Source organism: Pseudopipra pipra, chromosome 3, assembly GCF_036250125.1.
Source record: "Pseudopipra pipra isolate bDixPip1 chromosome 3, bDixPip1.hap1, whole genome shotgun sequence".
Taxonomy (NCBI): Eukaryota; Metazoa; Chordata; class Aves; order Passeriformes; family Pipridae; genus Pseudopipra; species Pseudopipra pipra.
In genome coordinates this window covers 101,054,738-101,071,319 of record NC_087551.1, presented here as the reverse complement: position 1 = coordinate 101,071,319, position 16,582 = coordinate 101,054,738, and the positions used below count along the sequence as shown (strand labels likewise).

General features: G+C 39.7%; 2 protein-coding genes across 6 annotated transcripts in view; one reads left to right on the top strand and one right to left on the bottom strand.

Annotated features, from left to right (window-relative positions):
* Window positions 1–8: 8 nt before the first annotated feature.
* Window positions 9–7,944, top strand: ITGB1BP1 (integrin subunit beta 1 binding protein 1). 4 transcript variants are annotated; one of them, XM_064650502.1, is made up of 7 exons: window positions 9–95; window positions 1,488–1,588; window positions 2,454–2,532; window positions 3,236–3,372; window positions 4,511–4,603; window positions 6,736–6,885; window positions 7,597–7,944. In XM_064650502.1, exons 2-7 carry the CDS (start codon window positions 1,517–1,519, stop codon window positions 7,666–7,668), a joined length of 603 nt encoding a protein of 200 aa, XP_064506572.1. In that variant the 5' UTR covers window positions 9–95; window positions 1,488–1,516; the 3' UTR covers window positions 7,669–7,944. The 4 variants fall into 4 exon arrangements, with proteins under 4 accessions (XP_064506572.1, XP_064506573.1, XP_064506574.1 ...); XM_064650503.1 differs by having other exon boundaries at window positions 28–95; window positions 1,491–1,588; XM_064650504.1 differs by lacking the exon at window positions 9–95 and having other exon boundaries at window positions 1,491–1,588; window positions 4,539–4,603.
* A 273-nt stretch (window positions 7,945–8,217) lies between these two features.
* The window catches only part of ASAP2 (ArfGAP with SH3 domain, ankyrin repeat and PH domain 2), an 84,792-nt gene continuing 76,427 nt past the window's right edge, over window positions 8,218–16,582 (bottom strand). For both annotated transcript variants that reach the window (XM_064650494.1, XM_064650493.1), the window contains 3 exons: window positions 15,658–15,767; window positions 11,697–11,819; window positions 8,218–10,858 (listed from right to left, as the gene is read on the bottom strand). In XM_064650494.1, coding sequence (XP_064506564.1) covers window positions 10,784–10,858; window positions 11,697–11,819; window positions 15,658–15,767 — 308 coding nt within the window. In that variant the 3' untranslated portion in view covers window positions 8,218–10,783. The remainder of the gene's footprint in view (window positions 10,859–11,696; window positions 11,820–15,657; window positions 15,768–16,582) is intronic.

Here is a 16,582-nt window from a genome sequence, read left to right as displayed (position 1 = left end):
CCCGCGCGACCCGGAACGGGATCGGGAGCGGGCGGCGAGCGGGGCCCGGCGCTCCCGGGGAGCAGCGGCGTCGGGACGGGGGTTGAGGGAGCGGGGTGAGCGCTCCGTCAGTATCGGGGTGAGCGCTCCGTCAGTATCGGGGTATCGCCAGGAACAGAGGGTGAAGCGGGGGGAACAGCAGGGGCGGGATGCGGTGCTGCCCTGCCCGGGTGCTCCGGGCTGCTTCCTGCACCCGCAGTGGCGAAGATGCTCCGCGGGAGACCCGTGTGCTCAGCCAGGAGCTGCTGAGAGATCCCTCATCGCCTGATGCCTTAACATCGCTTGTGAAGAAGGGCATGTTAAGGTTTTGTGCCTTTGAGTTGTGTCTTTGGCGGAGAGTGCAGGCAGAGTCGGCAGATGTGCTTTTGTGGCGGCAGCAGCTGCTGTGAAGGAGGGGCTGCCAGATCCTCGCTGGAGGCTGGAGCAGCCCGGGGGGATGCGGGCGTGCCGGGTACCGCGGGGAATTGCGCGCCACTTGTTGCTGAGAGCGGCTTTTAGTCTGCCAGGGACGAAATGTTCGCTTAAAGAGGGACACAGGAGCGGTCTGGGGACTGTAATCCATCACTGAACCCACACCTAAGCTCCCTCTTGTGCGTCTTTCATTATTTTCCGCAGTGTGAGCTGTCTTCCTTTGTCCTCTTCCGCCTGCTCAAAGTTTTTGAAGTTTTGGTATTAAAATATTCGTCCCTGAAGCTGAGAAATAGGGTTTCAGCAGTCCCTGACTGGGAGCCACCATCCTGCTGCTTGACCCTGGCTGGCCAAATGTTAAGTGGAGCAGTTGAAGTAGTAGAGCAGATACAGGGAAAATGCTTCAGGAATGCTCACAGAACGCCCAGCAACTCATTTCGAAGGCAGTAAATGTAATATGCATTTTGCTTTAATTTTCAGGAATATGTTAAATAGTAATGGCAGCTCCTACAAGTATTCCAGTCAGTAGTTTTTTGGAAATAGATTTGGGTTGGAGTTTTCTTAGGAGCTTTCTGGAGAGGGTTGTTTTTTGTTTCGTTGGTTTTGGAGGGATTTTTGTTTCTTTGTTTTAGATGAAAGCAGTCATTGAAGTAGGAATTGCATTGGATACACTTTGTAGGGCACTTAGATGGTAGTCACAAAATCATCTAATGCATTTAGGTGGGAATATAAATTTTAAATTTTGTCTTGTTTCTCAAACTAAATCTATATATGCATTAGAAACTGACCTTTGCAACAGTCTTTAAACTAGGTAGTAGCATTTTCTTGATGATTGAGAAGGTTAGGGAAGTTTTAGCAGAGAGCTTGAGGAGCTTTCTCCAGCCACACATGAAGAGCACCAGAGGAACATTCCTACACCCGTTCCAAGAGTCCTTTACAAGTGTCCATTTTTTGTCCCTTTGGACACAGTCACTGGTGTTTGCTAGGAACTCCTTCTCTAGATGATATGACAAGCTTTAAGTTTTATTTTTCCTACCTAGAAGATCTTCCTTGATCCAGTTATGAAAAGATGTTTAGAAAAGGAAAAAAGCGACACAGCAGCAGCAGCTCACAAAGCAGTGAAATCAGCACCAAAAGCAAGGTAAGCTGAATGTGCTGTATTCTCTCTTTGTGAAGCACCTTTGTTTGCTACAAGTTGACAGTTCAATGGTTCACTTGCACAGATGGTAGGATGTGATTTCCATAAAATGCCAGGTTCCACAAGGAGAATTTTCTACTTCTGGTCCTCAGATTGTGTTATGAGAGTTAAAAATACCTATCCCTTATAAAGCCTGTATATTCTGAGATGAACGCTCAGTTGCTTCCATGGTGAAACACACAAGCACAAGATTATCTGGCAGCACATAGTAAGGTTTGGAGGAAAAATTTCTTCTTAAATCTTTAAAGTCTTTAAAAAAGGTGCATGGTGCTAGGTACCAAGAATGAGTTTATTCTTCAATACTAGTTAGTTTCTTAGTAACTCTAAAAAGGATTCATTTTGAATAACGTGTCTATTTTGTCTGGTAGGTTTTGCAATGATCAGTAGAATATTCTGGATTTTCCAAGGTGCTGTTTTACTTCCCTTGCACTGCTATGTTATTTCAAACATTGTAACAAACATGTAATTGTTAATTTCTTGAAGTTAAGATGCAGTACCAGAAAACTGTGAACATAACCTTAAGGTTCATTTTCTCTTTTTTTCTTTTCCTCCTCCTTTCAAAATATCTGTGGACTTTTTAAGGGTTCCTGCTGAATTTATATCAGTCTAATCTGCATTGAGGCAGAAAGGTAACTTCAGGAAAGAAACAGGTGGTATTGTTTTTTCCCCCTTCATTACTCCTTCTGAAGTAATTAGAGCATAAACACAAGTTTATTAAAAAAAAAAAAAGAGTTTAGGAAGGACATCTAGAAGTGAATTGCTAATACATTCTCAGTAACTTTCTAATGATGATGGTTATTTTTCTTAGTCTGTAGATTCCAGTCTCGGGGGACTTTCCAGGTCTAGTACTGTGGCCAGTCTAGATACAGACTCCACAAAAAGTTCAGGTATGTTATCAGAGCTTGAGCAGATATGGATGGAGCAGGATTAACTTTATGTGCGTTCATATAAAACAGCAGAAAACGGAAAAGGTGAAAAATAGGTATTTTCAGTAATAGTAAGTGAATGTGTTAGATAGCCTGGTGACTAATGCATGCGTAGCCCTGGGCCTCTAAAGTATTATTAATGATTCATCTAGGATTAAGTCACTGTTTTTGAAATAAAGTGTCTGAGTGAGAAAAACTTAATTGTGTTACTGGTCTATTACCAGCATAAATCGGGTATAGCTTTTTGGATGCTGTTCCCTGCCTTTCCAAGTTTACATTTGCACTGAGATAATGGAAATAAGATTTGGTTTTACTTATTCTTGCTCACCAGATCACAGTGTATCACTGTTGGGCCACACAGTTAATTTAAAACAAATAGATACAGAAAAATAGAACCATCTTTTCTGTGTTTTCTGATTCAAGGTTGTTAACTCCAAATTTGAATTGGTATAAACAATGATGTATCTTGGAGTCATATGAAACTGCTGCTTTTACCAGGGGCTGTTCTGAATCAGCCTAAGGCAGTTTATTAAAGAGGAGTGATAAGTGTTTGATGAAAGTCTGTAAAATTAGGGAGTATAATAAGATAGCCCTGTTAACACCACTTAGAACAGCATTACAATTCTGGAAGTCTTCAGAATGTCTTTGTTTTATTTTGTTGCAGGACAAAGCAATAGTAATTCTGATACGTGTGCAGAATTCAGAGTTAAATATGTTGGTGCCATTGAAAAATTGAAATATAATGAGAGCAAAAGTCTTGAGGGGCCATTGGACTTGATAAATTACATAGATGTTGCACAGGTAAGTGAGTTACAAAAGACAGTACCAATGACATCAGAACATCTTAAGCTTAGGTGTGTTCCTTTCATATTATCACATAATCTGTCTTTCTTTGTAAGTTTTAGACTTACTTGAATCTCAAAAGCCATCACACTTAGTTCTGTCGTGTTGAGTAACTGGAAAGATGCACCCAAAAAAACCATGAGTCCTTACTGAAAAGTATCCCAGCTGAAAGTTGTTACATTGCCTCCAGCACTGTTAGAATTAGTATCCAGGAAAGAATATCTCCTCCAGATTTCCTCAGAATTGTATAAGTTTTCCCACAGAGGAAAATGTCAAGTTTCTGCTTAGAATCACTCAAAAACCTGTGACCTAAGAACCTGAATAATATTTGGGTCATCCTTGCCAAACTGTGGTTGCTTGCACTTACTTTTTGTGCTAAAAGCCATAACTGGTTGTTCTCATTAGGTAGCTGATTGTTTGTGTCTTTAAAAGCACGGAATATCTGTTCATCATACAGCAACTTGACATTTCAAGAATCTGAATACATGCTAAAACTATTTTTACAGCCAAGTAATGAAAGTGCTGCCAGTGTGGAACATGGATCACCTCGGGTCACTGCAGCATGATAGACCATGCATGATTTTTCAGCCGATCTGATTTGACCACAGGGCCAAATTCTCCCCTGAGATGATAAATTACTTTCTTGAAGCATGTAATATTTAGAGTAGAACAGAACAGAATAGAGTGTTTCAGTTGGAAGGGACCCACAGCGATCATCAGCCCAACTGCCCGACCACTTCAGGGCTGACCAACAGTTAAACATATTGTAAAGGGCATTGTCCAAATGCCTCTTAAACACTGACAGGCTTGGGGCATCAACCACCTCTCTAGGAGGCCTGTTCCAGTGTTTGGTCACCCTCTCAATAAAGAAATGCTTCCTAATGTTCAGTCTCCCCTGAATATGTTTCACGTGCTGTTAAGAGACCGAATGAGGCCGTGAGTGGAAGGCAGACCCCACACAGCAGAATCTGAGCAGGGTTTGTGGTGTTGCTGTCTCAGTGGACCCAAGTACACATAAACACATTTTCTGTTATGTATCTTCATTGTTCATGTTCTTCTGTCTGCACTAAAGGCTTTTGTTTGTTTCCCTCCAAAGCAAGATGGAAAGTTACCTTTTGTTCCAGGTGAAGAGGAGTTTATTATGGGAGTTTCCAAATATGGCATTAAAGTTTCAACATCTGATCAATATGTAAGTGCTTTGCACAAACTTGTCTTTCTGATGAGAGTTGAAAAGTGCTTTCATTTATTTTTCTGATGGATGATCTGTGTGGTTAAAATGTCATTTCTGGCCTTAAGTAAAAGTCAGACAAACAAGCTCTCACAGCAGCACTGCTTCATGTCATATCTCCACAGGGCTCTGTGTTTTCCTGGTTGGATTTATGACAAAAAGCCATTCCTTTTGAGATAGAGCACCAGAAGAAAGGCAAGCAAGCCTATACACTTCAGGCACATCTTCCTTTTCCTGTGGCTTTCTTGCCATTCTCTAATGGGGAAAAGTCGTGTGACCGTGGTGGCCAAGACCAGTGGTTCCTCAGCCTGCAGTTCCTGTTGGTGTTACTGTGGAGATGGGGTTTTTTTAATTGAATTGCCCACCTTTTCAAAGTTCCAGCCTTGCATTCCTGATCCAAGAGTGTGAGTTCACTCCAGCATTAAAGCCTCATGATTCCACTTTATTGATCAAGCCTACTTTTTGTTTGCATCATTTTCTACTTCTAGTGCACTTCAAGTAGCTTTTTTGCTAAAAATAAAAATCCGGTCTCTTCCCCAGGGCCCTCCAGTTGCCTTTGTGTAGCTTTGTATTGCAGCCATGTGGTTTCCTTCTGGTTGCCCTCAGAGCCCCAGATACCATAAATACTTGGCCTTATGAAGTCATGACCCATCAACAACCCAGCAGTGCCTGTTCATAAAAGCCTTGAGTATGAGGACAGAGAATAGCATTGCTCAATAGCTGAATGCTCTGAAGGGAGCCAAAAAGTTTACTCTGGTCCCTTCAGAAAAAAGCACTTGTTTCTAATGCCTGGGAGGAAGGGTAGTAGTTGTTACTCAGACTTTGAATTTTTTTGTGTTGCTGTCCTTCTAAAATCTTAATTCTCATTAAAACATAGGTTACACTATTGCTTAAATTCCTTTGTGCTTTGATAAAGATCAAGTAGGTAATTTTAAGACTGTCATCCATCATTTTTCTGTCTTCAAGCTGAAAGCATGGACATGCTGATAAAGCCTGTGGTTAAGCTAGCTTGCACTGGAGTTTTAGGATGGCTGGAGAAGAAAGGCTTGGTGTGGGGTAGGTCTGCAGAGATCTTGTACTGGATGACTTAAACCAACCCCTTTTTGGAAGGGCCAAAATAAGAAGTGTTGGGACTATAGTGAAACCCTGCAGCTGTGGTGGAGAGTGGAATTGTCCCAGACAAGGTCTGTGGAACAATCAGGACATACCCTGTGGCTCAGGCCACAAACAGCCTGGCTACAGCCACATGGCTACTTCCTCCCAAAGCAACTGACCTTGTCTATACCCTCTTCTGGGAAAAGTTTCTTGTGTGTATGGAACTGAGACAAGGGATTGTCTGGAAAAATACTGGAAAAGTAAGAAGTTGTTTTAATTTACATCTGTGCCAGAGGTACAGTGTCCCCCCTGTCCCAGAGGGCAAATGAGGGTAGGTGGGAAGTGAATGTGTGCTTTCATAGTATGGACAGGAACGTAGTCATAGAATCATAGGATGGTTTGGATTGGGAGGGGTCTTTAAGATCATGTAGTTCCAACTCCCTGCTATGGGCAGGGACACCTCCCACTAAACCAAGCTGCCATCCAACCTGACTTTGAAAAGCCCCATCCAACCTGACTTTGAACACTCCAGGGATAGGGTATCCACCACTTCTCTCAGCAACCTGTGCCAGTTCAATCTAAACCTACACTCTTTCAGCTTAAAGCCATTCCCTTTTGTCCTGTCACTCCATGCCCCGTAAAAAGTCCCTCTCCAGCTTTCTTGTAGCTCTTTTGGGTACTGGAAGGTGCTTTAAGGTCTTCCCAAGAGCCTTCTCTTCTCCAGGCTGAACAACTGAAACTCTCTTAGCTTGTCTTCACAGTCCACATAGGAATGCAATTCTAAAATAGAAGCAAAAATATAAGCTAAAGTTGTGTTAAGCTGCCACTTTTTAAAATCTTTAAACTCTCAATTTTAAAAAAAAAAAAATTACTAAGGAATATTTTTCTCCTGTAAGTAAATCTGAAGTATTCTTTTGTAAGGAAGATAAAAAGAAGTGGAAAACTGAAATAGCTGTTGCACTGTTCCAGAGTAACTTTTATTTGCTACATGGTTTCAGGACGTTTTACACAGGCATGCTCTCTATCTAATTGTACGGATGGTCTGCTATGATGATGGTCTGGGAGCAGGAAAAAGTTTACTGGCTTTGAAGACAACAGATGCAGCCTCTGAAGAATGTAGCCTCTGGGTATATCAGTGCAATAGTCTGGTAAGAGTTCATGCTTACAGTTTTTAATTTTGATTGTAAAGGGACATTCTAAAACGTGAGGTCTTTGTGAAGGCTTTTAGCAGAAGGAGGATTGCTCAATTGAAAAAAAAGAGTATAAATGCACTGGCTGAGGAGGGAGAACAGCCCTGCATTTGATCAGCTTTGAGGAAAACACCTACATTCCCTAAAATTGCCAGTGAATGTACACACCCGAGAAAGCTCTTTTCAGTCTAAATTTGGAATCTAAAGAGTGCTATGGTAGCTGCTGAGGACAATCCTCCAATGGTATTTTCAAAGAGAAATATCTCTTAAGATGGGACAGAGCAGGGAGGGATCAAGCAATAATTTTGGTAGTAGAGCATGCAGTCATATTTGTAAGCAAGGGAGGTGATCCCTTCTTAAGAGCAGGAGAACCCATTGTCAGGATGCTCCAATGACACAGACCCTTAGCTGGTAGCACTGGGGGAACACAGGAAGTGATGTTCTGAATGCTGGTGCCGTGCTCTGATGACAGCCAAAAACTTTGTTTCAAAGGAGCTCGTTTAAAGCAGCTTCCCCGTGTCAGTGCAGGCCACAGAAATGCAATCAGGTCTCACTTGTGCTAGTCCATTTTGCATGTCTGCCAAAAGAAGGGTAAAGATCACATTCTGCTTTAAATGAGTTCTGAGAAGTTCTTCAGAAAGCATTAACACGTGTGTTTGGGTGTTTTAGGAACAAGCACAAGCCATTTGCAAAGTGTTATCTACAGCCTTCGATTCAGTTTTAATGTCGGAGAAGTCCTGATGTTCTTGGGCAGCACGTGAGTGTGTAGTACAAGAGGCCTTTGTGATACCACAGACTGGCTGCAGCCACACAATCCTAAGACAGACTTGCTGTGCAAAGAGCCACACAACCTTGCACATGGTACTCTGTCATTCCTCAAACATGACTTGAAGAAATTATTCCATCTTCAGGTTTCAGGACAAGAATTTTATATTTAACATGATTTTTTTTTCCTAAACCATGTTTTGTATATTAATGTCAATATTGTAGAAATGTAAAATAAAACTGACACTTCTGTCTCCTTGTCCGAGAAACAATTTATTAATACAGGCTTGGGTTCTGCTTAACCCAGATATTAGAACAAAACAAAAGCAAAGTGTAAAAGGGAGTCATCTGGTGCTTTACACCTTTAATCATAGGTGAGTCATCTACACAGTTTCTATGTTCAGCTAAAGTCCACAAGCTGTACTTTTTTTTCCTCATGTGCTAGTTATTAGTATTTATCATTTTTACACATTAAAAAGAACAGTATTGCCTAAGGAATGCAAAGGAACAGAAGAGAAGCAGACAAAGATTTTAAAAGTAGTTTTATTTTTCCAGACATTTGACTGGTTGACAAGAGTAAAATTTATTAATCATGCTCTAATTATAAATCACTGCATCCAGAACATTGAAAATAAGAGTTGATTTTAGGTTATACAATATATACAGTTGCTCTGCAACTAAACAAAATAAAAACAACAGAATTGAATATTATACATCTCGTAGCATTCTAAGCTGCATTTTAAGTGTCACTTGCTCCTTTTTAAACAGTTAACACAGCAACCTAATAGTCTGTCTATTAACAGGTTTTTTGAGTCATTATTTTAATCAGATTTGAAAAGTTGTATGAAATATGCCAAAATTTTGGACTTAAAATTCTTGATTTTATATTATAAATAGATATCTACAGGCTCTAGAATTTCTTTTTTCTCTGCCAGAGGAGAAAACTTTGAGAAACATGGGAAATCAAGGGATAAATTTTGCTTAGCTGCTCTTTATTGGTCCTCAGGATTTTATCTGTCTGCACTGGTAGTGCTATTAAGTTGTAGTCTAAAAGTTTCCTAGTTTCTAAGTGACCAGTTGTGACATTTCTGTGTATTCCTCTTCTAGCAGAACTCAAGGCAAATTTGCATAATTTTTTAACTTTACGAATTGTTACATACACTATAAGATTCTGTGTTAAAAATACTGTACATTAGGAGATCTGTGCAAAATAATATGCCCATTTACTCTCTAGACTCTATCAGGGATAGAAACATACAAAATAGTGTTGCAAACTGAACATATCAGTAAGTGAATAAAACTGTAGTGCTAAACTATTACTCTATCATTTTACTGGGAACTTTGAAAATACGGACTAATTTGCTTTGACTTGCAATAAAAATATCTTGAAACATTCCAGTTTGTTCCCCATTTATACTGCAGCAACAGCATCTAGGAAGTGAAAGTTAAACATCTACGTGGCTGTACCCACACGCCTGAGAGGCATCAAGCCACGGTACCATTCAGGAAAGGTGGCACAAGGTGAGATCAGTGTTGCTCTTCCAGCACCTTTGCAATGTGATTTTTCTCCAAATAAGCATATATGGTGGTGGTGGCCTGTTTTCCATTGCATATGAAGGGGCCAATTTAAGCACCATTTGCCAGAAATTCAAAGTTCTCTTGATAAATCTAGAGATACAATATTCACGAAACGTGATCAAAGCCAATGTGACCTAGACATTGATTTTTTGTATCCTATGCCTCAGTTTCCTGTAGCATAAGCAAAACCTGGTACAATTTCACAATATACAAATATCAAAATGACGTCAGATTTGCATTGGTGTTTTATATTCCATCAACCAACTGGGAACTATCCATGGCCTAGCCTTTGTTCACGAATCAGTAAAACAAATTTAACAACAGTGTAGCTACCATATATGTGGGTATACTATACAAATACAGAGTGAGTTGCAAACTATCATTGTTTGCAAGGTAGTGGCACACAAATTTTATAAATCAGAACGTAACGTAGTGTACTTGTGAGGTGTCAGATACCTCATTGACCAAGGATAATTACCTAATTGTTCCACCAAATCTGTTCTCCCTGTGAACACATTGCTGGATGACTTAAGGAAAATTCAAGAATTTAAAAACAAAGTCTAAACGCTACAACGAGACAAGTGTAAGAAATGCTCTGCAATCCATCATCATAGTTAAGTACATTTCAGGAAATGCAGTTTTCAAATCCTTGAGTTAATGTAGTAACTCATTAATATTGCCATAGTTTAGTTAACCAGCAGTAGTCACATTAAATGACCAAAATGGATGAAACATACATAAAGAACATTCAAAAAACAGGTTCTACACACGTGCAGCATAGAAAAACAAAACAGTCTCAAGCTCACAAAATTAGAACTAGAAAGTTCAACGACTAACAGATTTCAGATAACTTTAAGCAAATATCTACATCCATTCTGAAAGAAAGAAGTTTCTTCTGTGGTAAACTGAAATACTTTTTCACTTTTACCTGGCCAAAGACACACGATTAAAATAATTTCTTCTGCAACTGTTGACATCCTGGATGACAGCCAGTATGGCAAGATGCTGAATGAGTCCAATTCAGAACTACACAGCAGCTTGCATGTTTTGATTCCAACACTTCAAATGGTGTTTGAAGAATTGGATAAATTCACTGCCCTGTTAGATGCACACACAATTTCTTTGACTGGGGAAGCAACACTGAACTGTAGTACTGTCATGTTACAAAAGGTAGAATAAAATTACAGTAATTGATTGATAAGAACATTCATAATGTTGTGATATTCAGACACATGGACTTTGATTGTTAAAGCTATTCAGTTCACCTTGAAAAATACAGGAAGAGTTGTTTTTTTTTTAAAAGTGTAAACTGCTTATGAGAAGTTTTCACATAGAAAAAAGTTTTAAAAGTCCCCAAATCAGAATGATGGCAATAAAAAAGTAAACTACAGTACCTAGAACTTGGGCAGTGCTCTGGCAAGGTGTCTGCAGATAGGTAGGTGAAATGAAATAGAACAAAACTTATTTCTGTGACTGCTGGAAATGAGAAATGTCTCTGCTTATCAGTAGCAATTTAGTCAACAATAAAGTGCACAAATGATACAGGGAAAGCTCCTTTCCGACTGGGATCTCCATCAATATGACCAATCTGAAAGAGTCCAGATATTTTTCAAGTTAAATCTCAAAATGATATTTCAGTATTATCAAAATAAGTATCAGTGAACTTCCTGCCTGTAACCCAACAAGCCTCTCCCTACGTCTTTTCTGTACTAGTGGGATTTTTGAGAACAGGAAAATTCAGTCCTCCACTGCTGCATCATTTCAGTGCAATCTGTAATGCCTGGCAGCTCATATTCAGCCTCTGTTAAGCTGCTTCTTTAATCACTGTGAGGTAAAGGGATGTATCAAACTTCAGCAGTTTTGGGTTTCACGTGAATCTATTTGTGTTTTTACAGCATTATTGTCAATCTAGATGCAATTTGAAGCTCTGTTCTTTGCTAGCTAACAGATATGGGCAAGTGTTTTCATGCACAATAATTTTCCAAGATTTTGCTTTAGCCGATGAGACTCTGGAATGTAAACAGCTGAGATTGTTTCCCTGCTCAAATAGACTCAGTCTCATTCAGCTGAAGAATTAGAACAATACAAAGCTCTCTTTTGAGGCCCACCATACAGCATCTGTAATAGCAGCAGATTCTTAAATTGCTGACACCACCCCAAAAATTTTCTGGATCACACAGACCATGTCCCCCATATATTGTGTACCCTATTAATTAGATTTTTTTTTTTTCTGAATGAGGAAAGCTAGAAGCTTGTCTGAAGTTTGACTTTTTTGAACTAAATTACTTTCTGCAATCAGGTTTCCATGAGATGAAGCGTTTCTTTCTATTTTGAAACCCAGCATGTGGTCTTCTGAAGTCACTGTCAACCTCTAGATTTCATTTCTTTCTTTCAAAGTGTGTTGACATAAAATGCAAAATACTCACCCACCACTCCTGATCTTCTTCACCATCAACTACAATAATATCTCCCTCTGAAAAAGTTAGCTCATCTGGGTTATCTGCTACACAGTTGTAAATTGCTTTTACTCTCTTGGGTTTAGTTTTTGACTGAAATGAAAAAAATAAATTTAAATAATACAGCAGAGAAGAGACATAGCAGACTTGGAGTTGATTTAAAGTTTCACAACTGCTTCCAACCATTATTTTTCACAGCTTAGAGTTCAGCTACATCTTTTATGCTGAGTGCTCATGCTTCAGGCTGAATTTAGCAGCACCCAAAGCTTTTTGGAACCACTGTGCCAACAACATGGGCCAGGTTTCCCTTAGAAATCTTCCATTTTGGCTCACCCAAACCTGTCTTCAGAGCTCTACATCACTGCAGTGAGCACAGTTCTGTTCAGAAGATGGGGTGATCAGGACTGAGTTCTGTGCAGCATGGGTAGCACCAGCAGCATTATCAGGGGGAGCCCTCAGCCACCTGCCAATACACCCCTTCTTAATTTGCTAAACCCACTTCAGTAGTGTACAAACCCTCCAAAACATCCTCCGCCTCTCAGCAGTGCTCTGAAGACTGCCAGCCACAAGAGTCGTTTGGCAACTCTTTCAAAGGGAAAGTTTAGTAAGGAGTTGCAATTCCAGTGTGGCAGTGGGACTCCAAGTCTAGCTGTGTTCTGTGTTAAATGATACCAAAATTGTTTTGCTCTGGTTTCATGGAATCCACCATCCTAATCTCACACCTCTCCCAGTGTAACCCAGTTGGCTGTTGTGTTTGTTTTCAGCCTCCTCATCCTTTGTTGCAGACCAACAATAATGCTGCCCACACACAGTGTTTCCATGCAAAACAACCCAGCACAGGTGAAGAGACACAGGACCTGGAAGCAGGCTGTAAGCTTTCTACCATGAGCCTACCCTTTTCCCAGGTAGAGGGAGAAAAAATTGCTCCTTTCCAGAGCAGAGCTGTAAGTGCCATTTAGGTCACAGATGGCTGTTAATACAGTGAGTGTTTGGGACAGGAACTCCAGATGGGATAAGGAGAAGATGGTTTCATCACCATTCTGGAGATCCCCAGGGACTGGTCCCACACTCTAGTTAGGTCAGCCATGGAGCAGGAAGCTTGTAGAGGGAGAAGAGATTCCATTCACAATTCTCTACCAGCAAAATGCTCTGCTGTGGACAGTACTGCCCAACAGGCTCTTAATGTGCTACTTTGTTGGAGCTGAGCACCATGCAGAAAAAAAAATGGGGAATGTGGATGGGGAAGGAGGGAGGCAGAATGATGGTTATGCTGTTCTGTAAGTATCCATTTGTATTCTAAAGCCTGGCCTGCCCAGGGCAGGCACACCCTGAGGCTCTCTCACCCCTGTGAACTGTCAGTCTGGCACGGCAGCACAGCAATTTTGGAGACATTCCCTCTCAGACAAGCGACAGTCTGAGCCACAACCACCTTTTAAGTCAAAAGGAAAAAGCTTCACATCAGTACAAGGGTGATAAAATGGCAACTTCAAAGTGCAGTAACTACAGGTATTTCTTGTTCTTTAGAAGGCAAGGAAATGAAAACAGATCTCATTCCCAGAGGAATAAAATCTTTCAGGGAAGTTTCCCATGTATCTACAGTCTGATTTCAAAAATCTAAATAACATATTGGGGAAAAAAAGAAAAAAAAAAGATGAATCAAGAATTTCCATCTGTTAAACAGGTTATTGGGTAAATGCACTATATAGCAGATAAGCCACTGGCTACATGTGCATAAACAGCTAGACTCGTCTTTTCTTTACTCACGTTTCCACAACCATTTTTTAAATCTGGGCTGACCTCTGGATTTTCTGGCAGGGTAAAGACTTAGCAAAAAGTGCTGGAGTATAAGGCTAAATGGAGCACTTTAACCAAAGAACTTTAGCTAGGCTGATCTAGCTAAAGCTCTTTAGCTGAGGGGCCCTTGACTAAATCTCAGCTAAGATGCTTTAGCTAGATTGATTAAGCTAAAGCACCTTAACTAGCACACACTCCCTGAGCCAGGTTTTCCCTTACTTCTCTGTCCTGTGACAGAAGAAAGTCACCCAGGTGATTTTCTCAGTCACAAAATTCACCCCACTGAAGCTCTAGAGACATCTGGAAAGTCATATTTGTTCTTCATACTATGTAATTAATATTAAACAGTGAAGATGCTGACCCTAGAAACTAGTCAGAACAGCCCATTCACTCATAATTAAAGCATTTTGTCCCATAAAATAAAAAAAAATAAGAAGGAAAGAACAATACAGAAACTACAACAACTTCAATTTATACAGAAAATCAGGTAAGCAGCTGTTTCAGTACCAACAGATGTGTACACACTGCTCACACCTGAATCTCAGCACATGTGGGAGAAACTGTGATTAGGATACAACAGCTTCACAAAGTAAATAAGATAATGTAAGCAAAAGGGATAGATTTTCCACTTTACACTACTTAGACCACTTAATTTTGTTATGGCCTAAAACATGAAAGTTATTTTAATGCATGACAGACAGTAACTTGGTTGAACAAGTGGGGGAGGCAAGAAACCAGAAAATTTTGTACTCCCAACTAATGCAAGATGAACTGCAGACGTCTGCAAGGCTTCTCAGCATGAGAAACAGCTAATAGGGGTTCTAAGAACTCAGGACCACCATGTAAGGCTATGCACACAAACACAATGAAGTCTGTTCTGGAATTGCTATTTCAGTGGACATGGCTAAGGAAAAATGGATGAAGGGAGAGAGACAGGACTGAAGAGGGTAGGTCTTTTCATTACAGCCCATTAATAAGACCATCACAGAGCCAGAAAGAACAGGTCCTACCTCTCTGTTTATTATTTACCCACTGAACCACACTCCTAAACAGAATGTAAAGCATGAAACAGCCCAGACCTGGTCACATGCATCATCTCAGAAAGTATGGACTCTATATTGTGACTTACTGCAGAGAAATACTGCCATGATCAAGGATATAGATGTTTTACGTCTATCGCACAAGAAAGCAACAGAAAATTAGAGCAAGGATCAAAAACCTAGCTAACTACACATAATGTACAGCTACACTACATCTGGAAACACATCCCTTTACCTACACCAGTATAAGAATACAGGTACTGACACTAATATGTGTGTTACCACTTATGGTCCTAGATTGAAAATAGCAAGTAAGAGCAGAAAAAGGGTACATCATCAGATCAAGAGTCCATCGAAATCCAGTATCGCTTTTCTAACAGTCACTATAAGGTTCGGGGAAGGTGGAGAAGAAAAATACAGAATATGTCCAGGCATTCCCCTTCAACCGCTTTCTGTTGGGGATGTGCTTTCCAAGAGATTTCTCTCCTGTCACCAGGTGAATGCACAACAAAGAGATGCAAAGAGAACCAACTGCACAAGGAATCAGTTTCTTTTCTTTTGAGCTTGACTCCTACTAGCCTTGTCTGAAGCTGTTTCATCTACCTACATGAACAACTATGAGTATATCTGCTTCCATTATAAAAGTAAGCACCAGAGTTCCCTTATTACTTACTTCACTAAAGATTAAGAATGAAGCTAAATGTTACTTACAAGTGACTCATTCACCAAGCTCACCTACGAGTGACTAACTCATAAACCTTATTTATCTTCAGTAAGTCAAACCATACATTTGGTGGATTGGACACATTTGAACACCACAAGGAATCCATACTTCTTTTCTTTGGTTTCTCTTTGTTTTTTGGGGGTTTGGTTTGGTTTTTTAAATTTAAAAATCATATACTATCTTAGAGGAAGTTCAAGAAAAACAAAATTTTCATAAATACTTAGTACAAGTCACACATATACATAAACACAGGATACAGGCTCTGTATGTTTCATGATTCTCACACTTTCTCCATAATAGGATACATAATCATGTCCAGTGTGTTTAACAGAATGCAGATTTAATTAAATCAAATGCCAGATTTTGTACTTACTATTTGTGATTTCCTTGGCATTGGTGCTGGTGGCTGGATTTGTGCCAAAGTATTTGTTGTAGAACCAGCCTGTGTTCCTGGAATGTCACATACAGAAGAAGATTCTCCTGCTAAGGTAAGTAAACCAAGTAAATATTAGGCATGCTTCAAAAAAAAAAGTAACGGTATCATTTGAAGCCAAATGAATTATTCTTTAAAGGACACAAAAATTTTTATATTCCATAAGTATTTAATTTTTAATGGTTCTTTCTAAGTAACTGAATAGAATTTTCTATTCTTTTCCTTACCAAAAAGATAAACCTATATAATAGATGAGGGCAAAACCAAATATATCATCTCCCCATTCCTTCAGTACAGACTGTGTACTGTTAGAACCTTTCTTTCTGACTAAAGACCATAATTATCAAGATGCTGTATTCTTTACAGGAGACTCCTGACACAGATGACAAGCATTAGCAAATTCCCCTTAGATATGTCAAGAGGAAATAAAAAAGAATCACAGTAAAAATAAATGAACATAAAATATATAGTGAGAAGGAAAACTGGGCAGGAGGAATTCCACTACAACCACCACAGAATCTACACAAACTTTACCGTAGAGATTTTATGGAAATTACATTGCTGTAATGTCCCAAAGTAGTAGTTACTTTGGACGATGTAAAGCACAGAATGAATAATGAACTCTGAATAACAAACTCTGCTTATTACCATGAAAAGAGCAATATCGATTTGCAATTTAATTAAAAGTGAAAGTTGTATGAGCTTTAAATTTTCAAACCAGAAACACATCTTTCTATTCTAAAATGTGTATCTGATACCTAGTTTATGACACATGCAAACCACAGAGCAAACTAAATTTTTTATAATGTTACTGTGAGAGTGACCCAGTACTGGCACAGGTTGCCTGGAGAGGTTGTGGAGTCTC